The sequence below is a fragment of the Alternaria metachromatica genome, assembly GCF_023757995.1.
Source record: "Alternaria metachromatica strain BMP 0045 chromosome Unknown scaffold_18, whole genome shotgun sequence".
Taxonomy (NCBI): Eukaryota; Fungi; Ascomycota; class Dothideomycetes; order Pleosporales; family Pleosporaceae; genus Alternaria; species Alternaria metachromatica.
In genome coordinates, this window is record NW_026055509.1 from 353,680 (window position 1) to 376,411 (window position 22,732).

At 54.0% G+C, this 22,732-nt stretch overlaps 7 protein-coding genes across 7 annotated transcripts; 3 read left to right on the plus strand and 4 right to left on the minus strand.

Annotated features, from left to right (window-relative positions):
* Positions 1-100: 100 nt before the first annotated feature.
* Positions 101-1,399, plus strand: J4E83_007358 (uncharacterized protein; the record flags this gene model as incomplete). Its single annotated transcript, XM_049334262.1, has 2 exons — positions 101-191; positions 246-1,399. The coding sequence occupies 2 exons, from the start codon at positions 101-103 to the stop codon at positions 1,397-1,399; spliced, it is 1,245 nt and encodes a 414-aa protein (XP_049186604.1).
* A 900-nt stretch (positions 1,400-2,299) lies between these two features.
* On the plus strand, positions 2,300-3,842 carry J4E83_007359 (uncharacterized protein; the record flags this gene model as incomplete). Its single annotated transcript, XM_049334263.1, is given in 2 exon segments — positions 2,300-2,303; positions 2,320-3,842. The coding sequence occupies 2 exon segments, from the start codon at positions 2,300-2,302 to the stop codon at positions 3,840-3,842; spliced, it is 1,527 nt and encodes a 508-aa protein (XP_049186605.1).
* A 1,353-nt stretch (positions 3,843-5,195) lies between these two features.
* Positions 5,196-9,143, minus strand: J4E83_007360 (uncharacterized protein; the record flags this gene model as incomplete). The annotated part of the gene is made up of 3 exons (XM_049334264.1): positions 5,196-5,299; positions 5,363-8,462; positions 8,538-9,143. 3 exons carry the CDS (start codon positions 9,141-9,143, stop codon positions 5,196-5,198), a joined length of 3,810 nt encoding a protein of 1,269 aa, XP_049186606.1.
* Positions 9,144-10,177: 1,034 nt separating this feature from the next.
* On the minus strand, positions 10,178-10,935 carry J4E83_007361 (uncharacterized protein; the record flags this gene model as incomplete). The annotated part of the gene is made up of 3 exons (XM_049334265.1): positions 10,178-10,595; positions 10,654-10,819; positions 10,893-10,935. The coding sequence occupies 3 exons, from the start codon at positions 10,933-10,935 to the stop codon at positions 10,178-10,180; spliced, it is 627 nt and encodes a 208-aa protein (XP_049186607.1).
* Positions 10,936-11,393: 458 nt separating this feature from the next.
* Positions 11,394-13,711, minus strand: GFA1 (glutamine--fructose-6-phosphate transaminase (isomerizing); the record flags this gene model as incomplete). Its single annotated transcript, XM_049334266.1, has 4 exons — positions 11,394-13,167; positions 13,224-13,455; positions 13,555-13,625; positions 13,707-13,711. The coding sequence occupies 4 exons, from the start codon at positions 13,709-13,711 to the stop codon at positions 11,394-11,396; spliced, it is 2,082 nt and encodes a 693-aa protein (XP_049186608.1).
* A 1,892-nt stretch (positions 13,712-15,603) lies between these two features.
* On the minus strand, positions 15,604-17,906 carry J4E83_007363 (uncharacterized protein; the record flags this gene model as incomplete). Its single annotated transcript, XM_049334267.1, has 2 exons — positions 15,604-15,771; positions 15,819-17,906. The coding sequence occupies 2 exons, from the start codon at positions 17,904-17,906 to the stop codon at positions 15,604-15,606; spliced, it is 2,256 nt and encodes a 751-aa protein (XP_049186609.1).
* A 591-nt stretch (positions 17,907-18,497) lies between these two features.
* J4E83_007364 (uncharacterized protein) lies at positions 18,498-22,725 on the plus strand (the record flags this gene model as incomplete). The annotated part of the gene is made up of 3 exons (XM_049334268.1): positions 18,498-19,913; positions 19,975-20,064; positions 20,134-22,725. 3 exons carry the CDS (start codon positions 18,498-18,500, stop codon positions 22,723-22,725), a joined length of 4,098 nt encoding a protein of 1,365 aa, XP_049186610.1.
* Positions 22,726-22,732: the final 7 nt, after the last annotated feature.

Sequence of the window (22,732 nt, forward strand, 5' to 3'; positions counted from 1 at the left end):
CAATTGGGGGTGTCTTTTGCATCGAGGAGCTTCATGATCATACGGCAGAGAACAGGCTGGGACACAGCAACCGCCACGGAACCGAGCGCGCATTCGAGAAATGGACGGTGATCCCGCCGTCGAGCCAGAAATCGATGGCTTCAGTCGCGTGCTGCCCCTGCCGTATCGCGTCGCTCTTATAATAGTCCTGGGTATGCGAACGCTCACGCCATCTGCTCTCAACCACCTTACTAACTGCCGCACAGGCATCTGGGCCTGGGGTCTAAACCTCCACTACCTCACCCTCATAAAGATAGACGTCCCGAGTCTGATCCGCTACCCGGGCCGTACCTCACCCCGCCATATCCCGCACCACCTCTCCTGCTACCGTATCGCAACCTTCCTCTCCATCCCGCTCGCCCTCTCGCTGCTCCTATTCTGGACCCTTACGCACGGCAGCCCTACAGACATTGCCGCTTGGGAAATCCTGCCAAACCTCTACCTCTTGGTACTGGTCATTGGCTTCGTCATACCGCTGCCATTCGTTAGTCGCAATGGACGGACTCGTACATTGGCGACGCTAAAGCGTATATCGATCGGTGGCATCGCAGAAGCACAAGATGGAAAGTTTGGAGACATTCTGCTCGCCGATGCGTTGACGAGTTATGCGAAGGTGCTGGGCGATCTATTCGTCTCACTGTGCATGTTCTTCTCGTCGTCGCACAGCTCAACAGGGCCTCCAAACAGAAGTTGCGGCGGCGTGTTTTGGGTTCCCTTCATCATTGCCATACCCTCGATGATTCGATTGCGGCAGTGTATCACGGAATACTATCGTGTTCAGAAGGCGAACAAGCAAACTGGTCAGATCAGTCCAGCGACAGGATGGGGTGGCCAGCATTTGGCCAACGCACTGAAATACTCGACCGCATTTCCTGTCATCATACTGAGTGCTCTGCAACGCTCGCCTGATCCTTCACGCTTTGGTGTTTCGGAAGCGACGTTGTTCCGTATGTGGCTCGTCGCAGTGGTGGTAAACTCTGGCTACTCTTTCTATTGGGACGTAGCCAAGGATTGGGATCTTACCCTCTTCTCCAATGCCCGTACTCGGGATAGCCCAGAATACCCACGGGGTCTAAGACGGCATCGCTGGTTCCATGCCAAAGAATTCTACTATGCAGCGATTGTAGTGGACGCAATGCTGAGGTGCACATGGAGTCTGAAACTCAGTGTGCATCTGGATCATTTCAACGATTTGGAAGGGGGCATCTTTACAATGGAAGTTCTCGAGGTGTTGCGAAGATGGATATGGATCTTCTTCCGCGTAGAGACAGAGTGGGTGAGGAATCACAGGGGCCCGGCGCCTGATGACATATTACTAGGTGATGTTGGGGTTGGAAATAAATACGACGATAGCGATTAGGCTTCGTTGTTCATCAAAGATCTAGATCGACTGCAAGCATGGAATGCACCTCTATCTTCTTTTCAAGATTTCATCGATTCCCGCGATGCGCTCAAAATGTGCGCCGTGTTACGATACATGTATAGCTCGCCCTCGAGCTGTAGATAAGGATAGGACCTGGCTTGGAGGTGGAGGCGCGACATATGTCTTATCGGGTGCCCTGATTTCTTCCCACCCACCTCACTTCTTTGGAAATCCATGCACGATGATGTAGGTAGCGGCCAAAGCCATTTGCGAGTTACGCGGCTGTGGAACATTGATAACCTCTTGAGGCGTTTCATCAGTAAGTTCAGACTATTAGATAATAGGCCAGACCTCGGAATGCAACATCTACCCCCTACGCGACTGGCTGGCAGTCGTCCTTCATGCTTACATCGCGCTAGTGGACGCAGCACGAGATGCATTCCTTCTTGGGACTAGTACGGCAGTCAGCTTCCAGTCATTTACATGCTGCCGGCAGCCTTATACACCACACAACCACTTTCATCTGCTTGGTAAAATGAGACTTGTCAATTAGATTGAATCTACACTTTATTTCTTTTAGTATCAATTCAGGCTCAACAGGCCCACAGATTGACAACCCGTTCACGCTGCAGAGAATCTGATGGTGTTCCGCGGCAAACCATCCAAGTTTTGCGAAAGATGTAGGGAGAGAAGACTACGAGTATGCCTCGAATCCAAAGTTGGGATTTCTTACTGACACATCCAGTGTGATCTGCAACGGCCAAGTTGCAACTCTTGCATTCGAGTGGGAGCAGCATGCACCGGCTATCGCGACACGATCAACATTCGGATCAGCGACCAGACCGACTTTGTACGGACGAAGGCCCTAGCAAAGACAAGGTCCCCACTGAAGCAACGATGTGTTGGCGAACCCAAAGTCAAGCTTAAGGTTCGACATCTACCCCAAGACCTTTTGACCCTGGGTAGAGACATGTTCTTCACGTACTATGTCTCCGATTTTAGTCGCACATGGGACTTCCTATACAACTATCTAGACCCAAGATCCGCGCCCAAATATCTTACTTTGAGCATCGAGGCGGTCAGTCTCGCCTTCTTGTCCCATCAGGTTTCTTCGGAGACTGCAAGAGATCTAGGACGCAGAAAGTACTGTCAAGCACTACGGGAGATCAACATCGCCCTGCAGAATTCCACGACAGCAAAAGCGGCATCCACTTTCGAAGGCGCGTTGTTGCTGGATCTCTTTGAGAAGATCATGAAGTCTGCCCTGGAGATCAACACATCAGGACACGCCCATATCGAGGGCGCTCTCACATTGGTCAAACTGCGAGGTGTAGAGTCGTTCAAGGAAGGCACTGAGCTACGGGCGTTGATGGGACTTTCCCTGAACGCGACGATATGCTCATTGAGTACAGGGCGAGTGGTGGACCCTTCCATACGACAAATACGAGTACACGCAGCACAATTCGTCAATACTGACTATCCGAAGTGGAAGCTCAGCGGATTGATGCTTGACATAACCGATCTAGCCGCAGAGATGCGCAAGGGCTTTATGACGGCGGAAGAAAGGACAACGAAGAGCGAGTACTTTGATCGAAAGCTCGAGATTGTTGCACTTGAAGCGAGCCCGGCTTGGACGTATAAACGCAAAAGCTTATCTGATTCCGATGGAGTAAGACTGGTACCCGACGGATTCCCAAGGGTATATGACGTCTACCCCGATCGCATGATCACCCAGATGTGGAACGTGCTTCGCATAGCACGAATACTTCTCTGCGAGGAGATCATCCAGTCCTGTTCCGAGAGCTGTGATCCTGAAGTTGCCGCTCAGTGTGATCGAGCAAATACTGCCATCTTGACCCTCGTCCAGGAGATCGTCGCATCGGTTCCTCAGATGACGGACTGCGACCTAGTCGCAAAGGATAAGCTGCCTAGTGGAAGCACGGGTAAACAACATTCACACAGCATACCGCATATCCTCGATGTCTACATACTGATTTTCAGCCTCTACGTTGTTGCTTGGTCAAGAAGCTGTCCACAATCTGCAGTCGGTTGGAGTCTGAAGCACCTGCAGCACATTGCCGATCACTTTGCTATCAAAGAGGCTGCCGTCATTCTGAATATCTTGAGAAAGCAAAAGAGGGAGGAGCGTATTGATCCATGGTATGTATGCATTTCATTCATTCGTTCCCAACACGGCGAGAGCAAACATCTGCGTTTGCACAAAAAGGTCTGGTCTGCATACCCAAGAGATATTAGTCGGGGTTCACGACGATGGAAGGCCGTGCTAAACACCCTGAAGGAGCGTCTTTCAGATCCACGAGACGACTTTTTTACTGAAAAGAACGCCTGTGATATCGGAGCCTTTAGATTTGCCGACATGGGCGAAAGTAAGGACCTGATCCATCAAACACATCCAAGGCTCGTTCCAGCTTCATTGTAGTGCCTACTACGATACTATTTACTCGTTTGTTTCTCTTAACTAAATTACAAACGTACACGGAAACCCCTGAGTTAAAGAGCTGCTCATATTCAAATACTAATTCTTTCCCCAGGGATAGAGTCTTCGGTCAGTTATCCAACGCCCCCAAAGATATTTGGATGCAGTCCGCATATAGTCACGGTCACGATATGGACACCGCATCTTCCGAGTAAGCTTCCCCGGTCTCCTTGCCCCCATTTCAAGGGTCTGATACGTGCAATAGCCGTCACGTCATCTCTCAACCACCCCTCGGTGCTGCCAGGCCATCTCCTTTGATCGCTGGTTTGCCTCCAGGGTTTCATGTCGGATCGTAACACAATGAAGGCTAACACACATGCACTGCTTAGGCATGAAGCGTATGGGCACCCAGAAAATGCTGCAAAAAGGCATTTCTTGTAAGTCTGCCTGCCACTCCCATGACCATAGCAAGCATACCTACTACCACCGCGATCCAAATCTCTGACCTGCCACCTCATAGCCCCAATCATACCTTCGGACCCCGGGACCCGCGCTTGTGCTACCAAGCCGCCGGTTTCGCAACAGGGCCGTGGAGTAGTCTCCTAGAGGGACCTTGAGATGCTGCGTTGCGCGCGTCATTTCGTTGGGTAGCTAGCTGGGATGACTGTTCGAATAGGGTACCAAGAGAAAAGACCATGTATAACCTCACTCAAGATATAAATGGGCAGTGGATATATGATCAATCTTCTCATTCTGTTCCCTTGCGAACTGATTATAGCTACCGGTGTCGATAATACGGCACAAAAGCCGACACACAGACACACACATACCATGAGTTTTCTACCACTCTTCCGTCGACACCTCTTCTTCGTAGAGATGTTAAAATAGTACAAATGGTGATTTTGAGCGTAGTGGAAAAAAGATAAAGCGACAAAAACACCAGATACAATGCCAAAGATGTGACCCGACTGACTCAAACCCATCGATAAAGTCAAGGGCAAGTGCCGCCCACCCACCCTTCGCCCATTCTTTTAGTCAAATAAGAAAAATGATACATTCGCGCCCTTTCTCTCAAAGGAAGAAAGGGGTGCCAGGAAGATGGTGATAATATGTAGCCACTGAAAAACGCCATGCAATGCAAGATTTCCCTCTTCTTCCAGTCCCGAATCCAAGATGAAGCCTAGCTTCATGTGCATATGGGGAGGAGCCACCTTTTTTTTCGCTCCCTGCCAAGTGTAGGTGTTGAAACAAAAGAAGCAGCGATGTAGCGCTGCAAAAGTGTGATGTTGAAGGAAAGCCGGCGCAAAGATAATGTACGAAGGGAGCCGAAGCAGAGCTGAAGCCATGCGAAGCTGACTAGTTGAGGAAGCCCTTGCAGCCGATAGAACCACAGAGACAGGGGATACGGTCCGTAGCGTCCATTTCACGCTCGAATTTGTAGTCGTACGTGAGTTCCTCATCTGGAAATATTGTTAGTAGATGTTCCGTGGCATGAATTGTCCGTAAAAAGGAATTGTGCTTACCAGAGTTGATATCCCGCAGCGCGTAGATGACGATACGCTTCGTGTTGTCGACGCGAATAATCTTGGCCGTGCAGTTGGGCGTGCAAGAATGATTGATGAATCTTGCAATGCCTCCCATCTTGGTTGCGTCGATGACCGTGTCTTCGTCAATGCGGAATAGGTAACTCGATCCGACACCTTGCATGTCGTACTTGGCTTCCCTGAGATCGGCAACGCGTTGTCGAACCTTTTCACCCACGTACTCGATAATCATGTCGTTGACGGCGATGGGCTCTTGGGCGTAAAGACCCCAGTTATGGATGGCGGAACGGTCGAACTTGACTAGCTTCTTGCGCTTCTTCAGCTGGTTGAAACGGAGGGCATCGCCTTCAGCACCGGACATGTTCTTGGATATGTTGATATCGTTGACCATGCGACGGTTGTTGGCGCGGTTGGCACGCGAATTGGCGGTGGATGTCTTGTTGGAACTGGTCTGGAACTTGAAGCCTTCAACAGAGACGACACTTCGCTCTTCTTGCTTGGCGCGGCGCTGGCGCTCTTCGCGCTCCTTCTGGACGCGGATACGATGAGGGAGGTACTTCGACTTTTCAGACTCGCGAATCTTCTTGACACCCTCCGTACGAGCCGAGCCAGTCGCGTTGGGAACGTAGTACCCTTCGATCTTGGTTTCCGTACGCGAGACACCCTCCTCGCCGTTGCGATTGAGATGCTTGATAGACTTTTGTTTCCATGCCCAGGATTGTGCATCGCCAATCTTGGCGGCACTGATGGACTCCATGGCAGCCTTGAGGTGACGGAGATCCTCGTCGTCTTTGAGCATATGTTGCCAACCGTCAATGTCCATTACAACACTGAGGTCATCCTCAACAGTCTTACGAGGCTCCACAGAGGACACGCCCCAGAATACAGAAGAGGCCCGCTCGTCGTCTTCTGGCGTCGACTCCTCCACCACGACCTCTTCGATGACCTCCTTGACTTCTTTCGCTTCGGCGATCTCCTCTTCCGCAGGTGTCTCGATTTCCGTAACCTCGATCTTGGCAGCCTTGGCCTCCTCTTCGAGCTGCTTCTTAGTCTTCTTCTTGGGCTTGGTGGCAGCTTTCTTCTTGAGTGTCGTGAGCGTCTCTGGCAGTTCAGTAGTCTCGATGGGCTTGAGTGCTTCGTCATCATGGGTGATGACGACTTCAGGTTCAAGTTTGTCAATCGGGCTTGCTTCCACCCCAAAGATTGCATCAGCCTCTTGCTCAATTTTCCGTAACCTCCTGAACCCTTTGAGTGCTTTGTCTGCCTTCTTCCAAATAGGCGACGAACGAGGAAGAATTGCGAGTACTTGTTCCAGCTCTTTCTCGGCCATGTTCTCTGGATCCTTGTGAATGCAATGGGCAAGCAAACTCCTTGCATGCGAGTCGTCCATCTCCTCGTCACTGTCTTCGCCCCAGCCCGTTTCGATACGGCGCCGTTTAGCGCGGTGAGCTCTCGATGACTCTTCCACCTCCTCTTCAACGTCGGTGGAAGGAGCACGGCTGATGGGTCGGCTCTCTTGCTCCTCAGTACCGCGAGTGAGCTGGCTGCGACTCTCATCATCCGACTCCTCCGGTTCGAACATCTCAATCATCTGGCGATGCAGCCCACGGGCAACACGGGGTTTAGGCGCAGATGCCTTCCTTCGTTCGTCCGCAAATGCATTGACAACCTTCGGAGGTTTCTTACCACGCCTGGTGCTAGGATCAAATACACCCAACGACCTGCGTGCGTTGCGGCCGCCGAAACCACCATTGCGGCCCTTTGGTGTACCAGCTCCAAAGGCGTCGAATCCTGGGGCGAGAAGTGCGGGTGGTCGAACAACCTCTTCCTTCGTAGGCGGGGCCGGAACATTGAACTTGCGACGCTTTTCCACATGAAGATCCGGTTCCAGGAGTTCCAGTATAGTGGGCGCGGCCAATTTCGTCTTAATGTCACCAAGAAGCTTCTCTTGGAGCTCCTGCTTGAGCACGTCCAAAGCGGCTCGTACAGGATCCAGCGAGTCTGCCCGCTGCTTCTTTTCCCACTCGAGATCTTCCGCCTCTTCATGTTCTATCCGCTCTTCGATGGCCTTCCGCTTCTTGTCGGCTACCACGCGCTCTGGGCTGGGACTCCGCTCATAGTTCGGGTCGCCGTATTGGTTGCACTCCATGTTCATAACGTAAGTGAATAGAGCCTGCATGTGACATTCCTTGTAACATCGGACGGCCTCGTCTTCACCACGCTTCGACTCTTCGAAAGTTACATAGTAACCCGTCTGGTCGCATCGCACCGAAGCCCACCGAAAGTTCTTTAACCGCTTCTTGAGATGTTCGACGGTTGTGCTGAGGACGGGTACGTATGCGTGTGCGATGAAAATATAAGGCTTTCGTTTCAGCGTAGGCTTGACTGGTTCGCGTTCGATGAGAAAGGAGAGTGCGGCTTTCCTTGTCAAGGGTTCTCGAGGGATCGGAATTGGCGGACGCGCGCCCTTGCCAGATGGGCCTTTGGGAACGTTTGCCGGCAGATCAAAGGTTCCCGGTGTAGCTGGTGCCGCAACGCTCGCAGTCTTCGCTGCGAGCTTTGCACGCTGCTTCTCCTCCTCTTTCCGGGTCTGCTGCACCGCCATATCCATGAGTTTCTGGCATCTCCGGCCCTCGCGATCAGATTTCACCCTGATCATGTGTTGCGCAATGCGCTGATTTGTGCCTTCGCGCTCAGCTCGCTTTGCTGAGGTGGTTGCTTTGATGCCAGGTACTCCGCGCGTTGGTGGGGTGTCGCGAAACTTGACCAGACATATCCCAAGTGGGCTGCCGTTATCGGGATGTACTTGATTGCGGAGCGTCTCTACTTGGCCGTAAGTGGAGAAGAAACCACGCAATTGCGCATCTGGTGTCAAGGGATCGAAGCCCGTCACAACGACTTGGGTTGCAGGCCCTGGTCCGCATGATATGCGTTGATCAAAAGAGTAGGGCTTAGCGACGTATGGCGCTATTCGGAGCTTTGATTTGGGAGCGCCCGTGAAGGATGTCTTGATGACATAGTTGCCAGTGGTGTAGCCGGCAATGGCCAGGCGTGGATCGGGAGGAGGAGATGGGTCGCCCTGTAACACAAGTTAAGTTAGCCTTAGCGTCACAGGGCGACCACATCTATGTATGTATTTGTAACCTTCACGTACCTTGTCCAGTATTGTGGTGTATTTCGCCGTTCCCCTTCCTCGCGCCTTTTTATCGAGTTTGGGGTCAAGCTGTGCGTCGTAGGTGGAGCGTTGTCCCAGCACGCCGTCGGCTGGGAAGACGGAGATGCGCGTCTCGGGCGGCGTGTTTATGGGGGTGATGGTATCGGCGACATTGTTGGGCGCGCTCGATGGCGCCGCGTGTGTAGAGGACGAGGTTGTGTGCATCGTCTCATGCGAGAGCTTGGAAGAGCGCGGACTGGGCAGCTTGCCCGGCGGAGACGAGTCTGAGCTGGTCAAGGGTGTGAGGGCGTGGAGAGAAATATTTTGACCAGAACGCGACATGGTGGAAGGCGCGGAGAAGGTGGACGAGGCGGGCGTAGGAGCAGAGGCGTCCGAGTCAACGTCGTCTAGCAGCTCGCTACGGCGCTGCGCATCGTTGTTGGGTGAATCCGACTTGTTCCTGCGCGTGCTCCTGCGCGTTTCACCCGCTGCCGGTGTCGCTGTGGCCGCCGAAGCTGCGTGCGAGGGGGCAGACGAGCCGGGGCGACGAGAGGCTTCCCGCCGCAGAGACCTGTCTTCTCGTTCGCCGCGTCTCGTGCCTGACATGGACTTGATGTCGAAGCCCAGTCTCTGATGGCTGCGCTGCAAAAGCGCACCACACTATCGATCGACCTTGTGTTAGCACGTGTATGCTGCCGCCATCACTGTATAGCCGGGTGTGATAGAAGAGGCGTGGGTAGGGGCGCCGCGCGCTGCTGTACTCGATGCAGCTGCAGGCCAGGAACGGGATATCGACTACGCGCACCACGCGGTGAGGACGTGTCGGGGCGCCCGGGGACAGGCGGCGGAGGCAAGGGAGAAAGACAGGGAGGAAAGATGAGCCGGGCGATGGGGTCGACAGCGCTCTGCTCGCACAGATGGGGCTGGTGGTGAGTAAGAGCCGTCGTCCAGGGAATCTGAGGTTCCAAGGCGAGGCACTGCGCCTGGACTAGCGTCTTCCAAGGCCCTGGCGGGAAAAGGAGAGTGCTTCTCTCGTCCACCAACCATCCCTCTTGCACTCAACAATTTTGTTGCATTGCAGCGACCAGCCTTGGCCACCATGGTCGCATAATCTCTGCCATCGTCTCCTGCATGGAATTGCCGCCCCAGGACTGAATCTCGCACGCGCGCACCACCTTGTCAAGCCGCATCCCTCCAGCCTAAGCGTCATCGCGATCGCCTTGCGTACACTATGCATTTACGCTAGCCCACTGCAGTCGCACGAGGACATGGCCAGCGCAGCACAGCACCATTCAATACTGGAAACGCGTTTGAAAAGCACGTGGGACGATAGAGGGCTATGTAGCACGTGAGCACGTATTGTAGTACCAAAGCTGCAGATGAGGAGTGGGCGAATTGAATGGGACAATGGAAGCACCATTACTCGCTCCACGCTCCGTCAGGCAGAAGTCGACACGCTGCTTCTCAGATGCGGCATCCCGCGAGTGGTGGAAGGACCACGCGCTTGTACGAGCACTGGTGTATCATAGCTGCGTGATTCCATTTTGGACACGCATGCCTTCTATGAGCATGTGCAAACCAGAGCCTAGTAGTGGCCCAGTCACTTGGATCTTTGTGTCCCCGTATCCTCACACCACGTCCTAGTCCACAAACTTGCCCTCAACCCACCCCCGTCTCTTGACACCCAACTCCACCGCGGCACTCCCCCAGTCCTCGCCATGATTGTGTCCGCTCTTGCCATCCGCGCCACCAATCCCCGCCCTCATGAGTCCCTGCTCATCGCTCAACAGCGTCAACAGGCCAAAGATGACGGGCACGTTGTTGTCGAGCTGTAAGCGCATGAGTCCATGGCTCACCGCCTCCGAGATGTACTCGAAGTGCATCGTCTCTCCCTTGATCAACACGCCAATCGCGATTATCGCGTCAAAGGGCGAGTTGGACGTCTTGGACTGCGACGCTCCAGTGAGGGCTGTGAGGTCCGAGGTGGAGCCGAGGAGGTCTGCTGCTGCGCCTACGACGCCTGTGGACGAGGATTGGATTTGTGAGGCCGAGTATAGTCTGTGGAAGTGCCTGTTAGCTTTGTGCCCGGATTACAACGTCATATGGGGAGACATACTGCTTGACGGCATAGGGCAGCTCGTAACTCCCAGGCACGCTCTGCACGACTATGTTCTCCTCCTTGACTCCCGCTTCCTTGAGCTTCCTCTTGGTTCCCTCGAGCAGCGCATCGATGATCTTGGTGTTCCAGCGTGCGTGGATGATGCCAATGCGGAGTGCGGAGCCTGCACAGCTTCAGTCAGTCGCACAGTTGAGGTGGTGGGGGCGGGGTTGCTCGGAGGTTGCTTGCCTACTTACCATCGTACGTCTTGGGGGCGCCGGGGCCTTTGATGGTTGCCATGTTGCCGTTGCGCGTGTGCAAGTTTGTAGGTAGATTGGGAAGGTGCGATGGAACAGTGGAGTCGCTGTGGTGAAGGTCGAGCGGGAACGGCGACTGGGTGGGCTGAAGAATGCAGGAACGAGCAGCTGAGCACACCACATTGGGAGCCGCCCCGCAACCGAAAGGCAGGGATCCCGCATCGTGCAATGGTGTCATCGCGAGCAGGGGTAAGCTTCCCTCAAACGCCTCTCGTTAATTGCAATCAATCCTCGACCTGACCCGTCAAGACAGTCACGAAATGGGACAGATGTGTTTGAAATTTTGTTCATTCAATCAGAGCATCGCATCGCTCCGTGTTCTAGATATCGTAAAAGTTTCCATGCCATACACATAAGCTACATCCAAGAGCTTTCAATCGTAAATCAAATCCAAATCACACCAGCTTCTCTATCCTAGAGAACGCCATATCCATAATACATCTACTCGACGGTAACCGACTTGGCCAGGTTACGGGGCATGTCAACGTTGACACCCTCGGCAACCGCCATCCAGTACGACATGAGTTGCAGGGGAACGACGTTGATGAGACCCTGGAGAACGTCGACGTTCTTGGGCACCTCGATCTTGTCTGTCTTGTCGGTAGGGAACTCGGGGTCGTTCTCGTTGCAGATGATGATTGGCCGTCCGCTACGGGCAATGACCTGTTGGTATGCGTTGAGCGACTTGGCGAAGATGTCGTCACGGGTAAGGATCATGACGATGGGGAGGTTCTCATCGACCAGAGCCAAGACACCGTGCTTGAGCTCACCAGACATGACAGCCTCGCAGTGAAGGTACGAGATCTCCTTGATCTTGAGAGCACCCTCGAGCGCGGTAGCGTGCTGAGAGCCACGGCCGAGAAGCAGCAGGGACTTCTGGTTCTTGAACCTCTCGCAGAGCTTCTTAATGGGCTGGTCGAGCTTGAGCACCTCCTTGAACTGGTCGGAGATCTTGGTGAGACCCTCGATGATCTCCTCCCGCCTCTTCTGCTTGGATGCACGGTCCTCACTGAGAGAGAGCGCGAACATGACCATGCAGACGAATTGCGAGGTGTAGGCCTTGGTGGAGGCAACACCGATCTCGGGACCAGCGTTGATGTGCACACCGCAGTGGGTGAGGAGAGAGATGGAGGAACCGACGGTGTTGACGATACCGACAGTCAGGGCACCGCGCTCCAAGCAGTAGCGGAGAGCACCCAGGGAATCGGCAGTCTCACCAGACTGGGAGACAAAGACGCAGGTGTCGTCACGGAAGACGGGTGCCTGACGGTCAAGGAAATCGGAGGCCAGCTCAACGGCAATGGGAATTTCAGTGAGCTCCTCAAAGATACCACGGACAGCCATGCACGAGTGGTACGAAGTACCGCAGGCAACGAAGATGATTCTCCTGCATCGCCTGATGGTAGAGAGGTATTGACGGAGACCACCAAGAGTGACGGTCTTGTTGACAGCATCGAGACGACCACGCATGGCGTTGACGACGGACTCGGGCTGCTCGAAAATCTCCTTCTGCATGAAGTGGTCGAAACGGCCCTTCATGATCTCCTGAAGCTGGATCTCAAGAGTCTGGATGGTGCGGACGTTGGACGAGCCGTCATCCTTGTGCAGACGGTGGATGTTGAGGGAACCCTCGTGGATGTGTGCAATGTCGTCGTCCTCGAGGTACAGGACCTTCTTGGTGTGCTCGACGATGGAGGATGGGTCGGACGAGAGGAAGAACTCGGTGGGCATCGGGACGCCGTCGTCGGACAGGAAAGCGCGCGATTGCGATCGGTGAAGGAGCGACTTGTCAGGGGGAGCGAGCAAGTTGTTGGACTTCTTCAGCGCGACGTTGTGCGAGGCGCTCTCAGCGGGGAGAGCAGCACCCTCGTCGTTGTACTCGACATCGACGAAGTCGACCTTCATCTTCTTCTGTGTTCGTACACCGATGACGAGGGGAGAACCCTTGCGGGCCGCAACGACCTCGTGGGGGTAGTGAACGGACTTGAGGAGAAGACCAAAGGCACCCTGGAGCTCCTTGATGACGGCCTTGACGAGCGAGGGGAAGCTCAGGTCGGGGTGCTCGGTGTAGATGTACTTTGTGAGCTTGGCAATAGCCTCGGTGTCGGTCTCCGTCTCGAACTTGAAGCCCTTGCTCTCGAGCAGCGTCTTGAGCTCCTTGTAGTTTGTGATGATACCATTGTGGACGACGGAGAACTCCCAGTTGGGGTCGGACCTGGTGGGCGGTTAGTACGTGCTCTGGGTGGTCCAAAGAACGTGGACGTGACACACCTGTGGGGATGGCAGTTGACACGCGATGGGGGACCGTGGGTGGCCCATCGGGTGTGGGCGATACCGGCGTGCGAGTCGAAGACCTTGTTGAGGTCGAAGTTCTGCTCCTCGACGAGCTTCTTCAGCGAGGCGACCTTGCCGACCTCCTTGACGGCGTAGACCTCATTCTTCTTGTCACCGTCAATTGCAAGACCAGCCGAGTCGTAACCACGGTACTCTAGACGTTGCAGACCTGAGGGGACAGCGTGTTAGTGATCGCCCTCCAGCCCCACCAAACCACTTCCGACTCCGTGGAACGCGCGTCTGGGGGAGCGGCTGCGGGATTGCTTACCATTGATGAGTGTGTCGAGAATGTACTTCCTGTCCTTCTCCACCAGGTAGTTGATGTAGCCGAAGATACCGCTGCAGACGCCGTCGTTAGCCCGTGTCCAGAGCCTCGCTGTAGCTGCCACAGCTTCACATAGTGGGGCGGCGGGGACTTACCACATGGCGACGAAACGAAAGTAGGGTGCTGAATATGAATGGAAGCGATTGTAAGGCAGTCGGAGGCAATTGGGCGTGTGCAAGAAAGTAGGGTGCGGGGGGAAGCAGACAGGTGTGTGAGCAGAGAAAGAGCGGTGGTGTGTTTGACTTATATCTTCCAGGGCCAAGCACTGAGCATGCCCCAGCGACGCCCTTCTCCACCCGGCCTGGCTAGCCTCGCCAATGCAGCGTATCGCACCCGTCTGTGACGCCGCTCTACCACCCTTGAATCTCGCCCTCGCAGCCCTGCGACCCTCTGCCACGCCCTCCCTCACTGTCCCCTATTTCGTCATGTCTCGCGGAGTCATCCTGGTCCATCGGCTTCCGCGATGCTGCCAGCCAATAGCCCCCGCTGCTGTTCCTGACCTGATCGCCCGCTATCCATCGTTTCTCAGGGACCAAGAGGCGCAGCACCTCCAAAATAGCAACGCTAGGCCCGTTCCTCGACTATTTTCATGTCAAGATGCCAGAAATCTTCTCTTCGCAATGCTACACCGCGGCCACTATGCCACTCGCGTCCTGACGGGCGCCGCATTCGCCGCATGCGAGACCTCAAGCTCGCCCAAAGACTGTGCTTATGGAGAGGTTTCTAATTCTGCTGCATCGTCCAATATCTTGGATCCGCTACGTCAGCGCGGGTACGGCTCCGAATTGGGAAGCCAGCGCCGTGCGTCACGACTTGACATCTCGTGTAAACTCTGTTTGGTGATCTTCTGCTGATATGGTCGACAGCTTGGAGAAAACCGATATGCCAAAACAAATCATGGCAGATGGGTGGAACCCAGTCGCTAGCTGCACCAACCGTCCCACTAACGGCGCAGGTTTACCCGCAATGTGCTCCCCACCGTGTGCAGTATTGTCTGAATCAGACGGTGAGAAGCAATGTCGTCTGGCCCTGCAGGTCTGCATTTCACGCATGAGCGCCAACAACGCACACCTCACAGGAGCCAGAGAATGTCTTCAACCCGTTGTGGCCGATGCTGCCAACGAATCACGCACTGGAACCACAAACGTGGAAGATAGAGCTGAGACTTCGGGGCGTGTACGTCTGCTCAACTGCATCTGAAGTCGAACAACGGTGAGCACCTTGTAGCTACTGCGCGCTTGTTCCGCTCTGGCCAAAAGCTTAGTCTACCTTTCTGCAGGTGTGAGCTCGACTATAGGAAAGCGTGCCGACAAGAACCTTTGGCCTGCGTCCGTTGGGAACGTCTGGATGCCTTAGCAGTTCGATTGTCTTGACCGCCTCTAAATTGCCATCCATACCACAAACACGGCATCTGAAACCCCACCGTAAGTGGCGTATACGAACATCAGCCGCACATGCACGCCTTGACAACAGTCGTGCCGTTGCATTCGTGCCGACTCCTCATTCCGGTCTTTCCGCGCCCTGCATGTACTTCGTATCCTACTCGCCAAAGGTTGCACCAGTATTGTATCGTCTCGTATCGCGGCCCTGGTCAGCAGCTAGGTATCCCCGCTGCATCTTCGGAGAAATAAACACACCATTTGCCTCACCCCGTTTCAGATGCTGCTTGCCGTTTTAAGGACACATCACAGCATTGAACACGCCCAAGCATATATGCAACGTTTTCACATTTATGTCACAGTGCAGTTGACATTGAAAAGCAAAAAGAGACACCAGTCGGGTTCTACAATGATTCGAGTTCGAGCCTAGCCGCTTCTACTCATGCACATGGACTAGACCGCGTAAAAGCCCTGGAGTGCGCCTAAACCCAAACCTGCCTAGCGTAACTTCTATGATGAGAGATAACCAAAGATGAGTGCTGATGTACATCGCTGAAATGCTACATGCAATGCAAAACGAGGGACAAGGCAATTTACGATCGGGAACCGTCGACTACCGGCTGTCACAGTAGCCGGGAGCCTTGGGAGCACCTCCGTGGATCCAGCTCTGGACAGTGAGAGTTGTGGTATATACCATGCCAACTGCACCGATGATGCAAAGCAGTACGTCCAATACACGTGCAGTGGTTGTGCGCGCGACAGCCCGGTAATGGAGCATGGGCTGTATATCGTTAGCAATGAGCAAGTCAGAGGAAGATATGTGCTTACAGGATAGATGAAGACCAACGGAATGCAGGCAAAGCTTCCTACCAGACTAACAAACTTGTCCAAGTCACCCGCACCGGCCCAAGCAAGGCAAGCGCACACCAAGACCATAAAGAAGCGGAAGAAGTTCTTCTTCCACTTGACGTACGGGTTGTACTTGCCTGTCCTACTGAACAACTGCTGGCTGGTTATCTCGATTGCCGGGTAGATCTGTAGTGGCGTAGATAGCAAGATAGCGAGCGAGTAGATGAACTGAACACCATTGACGAATCTGTTATCCTGAGGCATGTTGAGAAGTACCACAGTTTTCGTCTTGGATCCAAACGCTGCGTACGAAAGGGCTCCGGCGCTGAGGAAGATGACAGTGATGATGATCATGACACCTCCCAGGACCTTGGGAAACTTCTTCGGGTCTTTCATACCAGTCTGGATAGGGATGATGAGACCGATGCCTTCGAATGTGAAGATGGCGGTACCGATGAAAAGCGTCCAGTCTTTGGCGTTGAAGTTGACGATGTCGGAGATACCGCCCTGGTCAACGATGGTGAAGAGATCGTAGTAGTACAGATATACGAGACCCATGAGGATGAAGAGATCTGCCACTAATGCGAGCTTCTGAATGTTGTTGATGTTGCGGTACAGCGACAACGGCAAGAAGATGATCATCTGCATCATGATCATGTACTTGATGTCGATGAAGGTCTTGCAGTTGGATACCGCAAGAACAAAGGCTTGCAGGTTCTCAGACACAAAGACGATGTAGGCAGATGAGAAGCCGATCTGGGATATGACAAGCGAAGAGTTGATCATGTTGCGCATCCAGTTTCCGTAGAGATGAAAGCCCATGTCACCGAACGAGTGCTCTACCACGAGCCGGGTGGAAACAAGCAAGACAAAGCAGGCATACGAGAGGCCCGCGACACCAAGGAGTACCACATTGGAAAAGAGCATGCCGCCGTTAAGGAAGGCTCGGGGCAGGAACAAGACACCAGTGCCAACAAACGACTTGAGAAGCAGCATGGCTGCACCTGTGGGGCTGCCGGTGCCGGTCTTCTTCGCTTTGCGCTTTCTTCGCTTGCCAGGGGTGAGCAGTGCGCTCGACTCGCCGTACTCACGGTCTTCGTCTTCGCTCTGCGCGCCGGAATCCAGAGCATCAGAGGAGAAGTATTCGTCCGGTCCCAACACCTCGTCGTCTTCTTCGAGAGATTCACCGGCGAAGTGGCCATATAACGTGAGGAACTCCAAGAAGTTGTTGGTAAAGACCTGCGGCGGTGGGCGCGCCTGTCGGACTGTTCCATAGCCAGATGGGCCCGGGCCGGGTGAGGGACTCCCAGCGGCTCTGCGCAAGTAGTTTCGTCTGAAGCCACCAGGCTGGCGAATGGAGTCGATGTCGAGTGCTTCGTCTTCAGGCCGACGTCGCGAACCGTGGAAGCTCTTGCTGCGCTGCAACTTGCCCTGCTCTTCCGCCGCCTGCTGCTCGCTCCACCTGTAAATCTGTCGCGTGATGTCGCCGCCCTGGAGTTGCAAGCTCGAAAACTGCTCCTCGTCTTCCTCGGGCCTCGTTCCAGTTGATTGGGCATCGTCATCGCCTATTCTTCCACGATTTGACCTGCTTGGTGAGGCATAGTGGCCTACCAGATGCCGGCGCACGATCTCGGGGTCTTCATACGGCACAGGCGAGCGACCGCGGCCGTCAAAGGAACCGTAGTTGCTAGGCGGGCCACGAGGAGGCGCGTCTTGGGCGGGGGACAGTGGGCGTATCGGAGGCGTGCCGAACCGTGGGGGTGAATTGCCCAGTGACTCTTTCAGCGCTGAAGAGAGGTTCGACTCGGCTGGGCCGGGCAGGGACGACTGCGGATCTGCGCGTCCAGGCAGCGGTGTCTGTATCGACGACGAGTTGGCCGTCTGGGTCTGGGAGGGTGTTGGTATTTGGCGCACGGCAGGTGTGCCGTTGGGAAGGGAAGGAACGGGCGAGCCCCGTCGCGCGATAGAGCCTGCACGAACAGACTGCGTATCGGGAGAACTTCGTCGAGAATCTCGCGACGACGGCACCGCCTGTGGGTTCGTCGAGGTCGAACGCTCACCCGACATGTTGGGCTGCGTGTGTGGTGTTGTGGAGCCGCAGTGAACTTTGTGATAAGGAACGCGAGCTTCGGCTACCTGCGTCTAACGTCGCAAAGGGAATGCTGAGCGATAAAACACGCTACGGGTAGTTATATGGATGGCGTGGCCAGTGGACACATACCGCGAGGCTTCGAGATGCTACGCGTAATGTACAGCAGCAAGAGGGAGACGCGCAGAAGAAGCAAGGAAAGCTGAGTCGGGCTGCTTCGAGGCCTGTGCCGAGAGGTTGAGGTCATCCGTCGATTCGCCGGAGAGATGTGGCGCCCCACGCGCGGGATGACCATGTCACACCGTTGGAAGCCCTGCATCTTTCCACCGAGAAGCGAGCGCTAAGCCGCCAAGTGAAGCATAGCAGAAGACTTTACTGTTGGCGATGTAGATGCGGCGTCATCGCGCCTCGGATGTGTTGCCCTGTCGTTGCTCTCAGCTGTTCTGTCCATGTCTCGCTCCTACACCTCACCATCTAACGCTCATCGGCGCATCCCGTGCACGGCCTGACCGGAGCCGCAGTGACACCCCGTGCCACGAACATTGAACCAGGTTCCCGATGCCGAGACCATGACGAATGCGGACGACGACCAGACGACCAGGCTTACCCTGCCGCGGACACGCTCCAACTTTGCAACCCGCACAGCACGAGATGAGAGTGCGCGACTGCATCGACGCTCGTTCGTACAGCATTCACCACCACCTGACGAGGAAACACCGCTTCTGCCAAGCAGTGGACGCCAGCTTCCAGCTGATGCAGATGTCTACGATGGCGCTCAAGGGACGGGGAGCAAGCAGAGAGGGATGAGCAGCTGGTTCTCGAGCATCCTCCAGACATCACGATCCAATCTAGCGAAGGAGCCAAATAATGACAGCAAACGACACTCAGCCAGCGAAACCACCAAACCAAGGCCTGGCGCTTTCCCCAGACCCGTTGGAGGTACCGACAAACTAGGCACTTTCGCTGGAGTTTTCGTACCGGTAACCCTCAATGTCTTGTCGATTTTGATGTTTCTCAGATTCGGCTTCCTTCTCGGTCAAGCTGGTTTGATTGGCATGATGGGGATGCTGATAGCAGCTTATGCCATCAATCTCTTAACTACATTGAGTATTTCCGCTGTTGCCACCAATGGCACCGTTAGAGGCGGAGGCGCGTACTACTTGATCTCACGCAGCCTGGGGCCAGAGTTCGGTGGATCGATAGGCATCGTCTACTATCTTGGCTCAGTCTTCAACACCTCGCTCAACGCTGTCGGTCTCATCGACTGTCTAATCGAGAACTTCGGCAGCAATGGAGGTGACATGGCAGAGTGGCTACCTCAAAGCTACTGGTGGCAGTTCCTCTGGGCTACCTTGGTTCTAGCCGCGTGCACACTTATCTGCCTTGCTGGAAGTGGGCTCTTCGCACGCTGCAGCAACGGCCTACTACTAGTCTTGTTGGTCGCGACTATCAGTATTCCTCTGTCCGCCGTGTTCAAGCCTCCGTTCGAAAACCCGAAAGAAGATATTGTTTTCACAGGCCTCAGCATTGACACGTTCCGTCAGAACTTACTACCCCACTTCACGCGAGGAGCCGCGGGAAGTGTCGATCATCACCGAGAGAACTTCCAAGATCTCTTTGGTATTCTCTTCCCAGCTACGGGAGGGATTCTGGCCGGTGCAAGCATGAGTGGCGATCTCAAGCACCCAAGTAAAGCCATCCCGAAAGGGACCTTGTACGGCATAGGTCTGACCTTCATTCTTTACACACTCGTTATCTTCGCTATGGCGGCGTCAATAGCACGCGAAACTTTCTACAACAACACAAATGTCATCCAGCTGACCAACATATCTGGCGCGGTCGTGCTTGCTGGCGAGATGGCAACATCCTTATTCTCGGTACTCATGGGTGTTATTGGCTCAGCCAAGCTCCTCCAGGCTCTTTCTCGCGACAATCTTATTCCTGGACTTTCGATCTTTGGACAAGGCACGAAGAAATCCGATGAGGTAGGATGTCTACAGTTATCTTTTCTATATCTATACTAACCACGTAGCTTCATTCGCACAGCCGATCTATGCCATCATCATCACTTTTATCATCGCTCAGATCACAATGTTTGCCGACATCAACCAGATTGCTTCATTTATCACGATGACAGTAAGTGCTCCCTCTTACTCTACCAGTCGTCAGTCAAACTCTATCTGTTCAAATTCTAACACTCTCTAGTATCTCATGACATTTCTCGTCACCAACTTGGCCTGTTTCTTACTCAAGATCGGTTCTGCCCCAAACTTCCGGCCCTCTTTCCACTACTTCAACTGGCCCACAGCTGCTGTTGGGACGGTTGTCTGTGGAGGTACCATGTTCTTCGTCGACGGCTTCTATGCATCTGGATGTGTAGCTCTGCTCATGATCATCTTCCTGCTGATTCACTATACTACTCCGCCAAAGCCATGGGGTGATGTGAGTCAGGGTCTCATCTATCACCAGGTGCGAAAGTACTTGCTGCGCTTGCGCCAAGAGCATGTCAAGTTCTGGAGACCCCAGATCTTACTCTTAGTCAATGATCCGCGGCGGCAGTATAAGTTGATCCAGTTCTGCAATTCGCTGAAGAAGGGAGGTCTCTTCGTACTTGGGCACGTCATTGTCTCTGATGACTTTGGGGAAGCTGTGCCAGAAGCTAGACGACAACAGCAGTCTTGGACAAAGTACATCGACTTCTCCAGGATCAAAGCGTTTGTGAACATCTCTATATCTCCTGCCGTCGAGTGGGGCGCTCGCAACCTTGTTCTAGGTGCAGGGCTGGGTGGCATGCGGCCAAACATAGTTGTCATGGGCTTCTACAACCTACCTGAGATGAGGCAAGCGCAGCCTTCCATCGGCATACCTTCGCCCCAACCATCACGCCCATCCAGCAAGGCTATGAACCATCCCATCTCTCGGAAAGCAATCCAAGCAGCAGCCAGGCGACGCGTCACAGGAAACACCCATAGTATGCTTCCCACCGATGCTATGAAACCAGAAAACGCGATTGCTATACGCAGTTACGTCACTGTTATCGAAGATCTGATTCTCCGGTTGCAAGCAAATGTCGCTATAGGCAAGGGGTTCCAGGAACTCGAGGTGCCGCCTACCAAGCCTACGGTGAAACAAAAAGCGTTCAGCTTCATTGGTCTCAATGACATTGATATCGAGGATTCGTCAAAGAAGTACATCGATCTTTGGCCGATTCAAATGTCAGCCGAGGTCGCTACTACTGGCGATGAGCCAATCCGCAAGAATGTACTGACCACGAATTTCGACACGTATACACTCATCCTGCAGCTTGGATGCATCTTACACACGGTACCGTCTTGGAAGCGCATGTACAAGTTGAGAGTCTGTGTTTTCGTGGAGTATGAGACAGACGTCGAGGAAGAGCGTAGTCGCGTTACTACATTGCTGCGTAATCTGCGCATTGAGGCTGAAGTCCACGTCTTCTGGTTGTCCTCCGGAGATTTGAGCATGTACGAAGTCATCATCAACGGACGAGATGATGGTCACCTTGATCAGACTGGTCGTGATATCGATTACTCGTTGGAAGACGAGCGATGGTGGCAAGACATCAAACGACTACGTCAGCCCGAGAGTTTGAGTGCTAGCCAGGAACTAGCACAGACTGTCGATATTCTTGAAGCCGTCACCAGTTGGCCTATTGCCTCGTTCCAACATGGTAGGCAAGAGACGAACCCAAAGCGCTTCTCAGCTCTGCGCAAGATGCTACGTAAAGCGAAAAGTAGAACATCTGGTGGCAATCTTGGGGATGGGGCAAGGGCCAAAATGCAAAGCCAAAGAATACCTGTCCAGCTACTTGAAGACAGCGATAGCGACACTCAACCATCCTCAGCGGGCGGAAGGGAAGACGATGCTGACGATGAAGCAATGGCTTCTGATAGCGAGGCAGTCGTTAGTGGCAGCAACTTCGACGAATACGACTTGGATGCATCGAGTGATGAGAGTGACCAGAACGGGCAGAGGCTGTCACTAAGAAGACGAAAAACGGCACCCAGCATCTCTTTCTTCACCAGGCAGCTGGATCTCCGTAAGGCCATTTGGAAAGGTTCACGGAAGGATAGCACCTCGCAGAAAGATGACCGACCGACCACACAGTCGGTGACACCGCTCAAACCGCACCCAGACGCCGTTGCCTCTGACACAGCTATTCTTCACGCCAGAGAGCGAGCCCAGCCCCGAAGTGTAGCCAGTTCATCCTCTCAGCGCTCTGGATCCTCACGAGCCGCTGTCAAACCGCCTACAATGCGTCGGCAGTCACTGCCCAAGTTCACATCGAATCCAACTCCCCGAACAGCGATATCATCGGAAGAAACGGCCGGCCCATCGATAACATTCGTCGATACGCCCAAACCAGCAACAGCCAACGAACAAGATCCCATTGTGACATCTGGGGAGCCCTCTCAACTCGCCGCAGAGAATACACCAGCAAATTCCAGTCCCCACTCAGCCGCAGCATCGTCTCACCAACCTACGGACACGGGTACGGCCTCCCCAGCTTCCGGATTTCCTGCCCAACAAGCCATCCCTCTCTCCTTCAACGACCTACCGTGTCGCGCTCAACATCTTATCCTGAATGAGCTTATACGAAAACACTCTGATGAAACGGCAGTTGTGTTTACTACGCTTCCTAGTCCTATGGAGGGTACTTGTGAAAGTGAGGCAGAGAGTGTCAAATACATTAGCGATTTGGAGGTCCTATGCCAAGGCTTACCGCCGGTGCTGTTGGTGCATAGTAATAGTATGACCGTCACTATGAATTTGTAGAAAGACC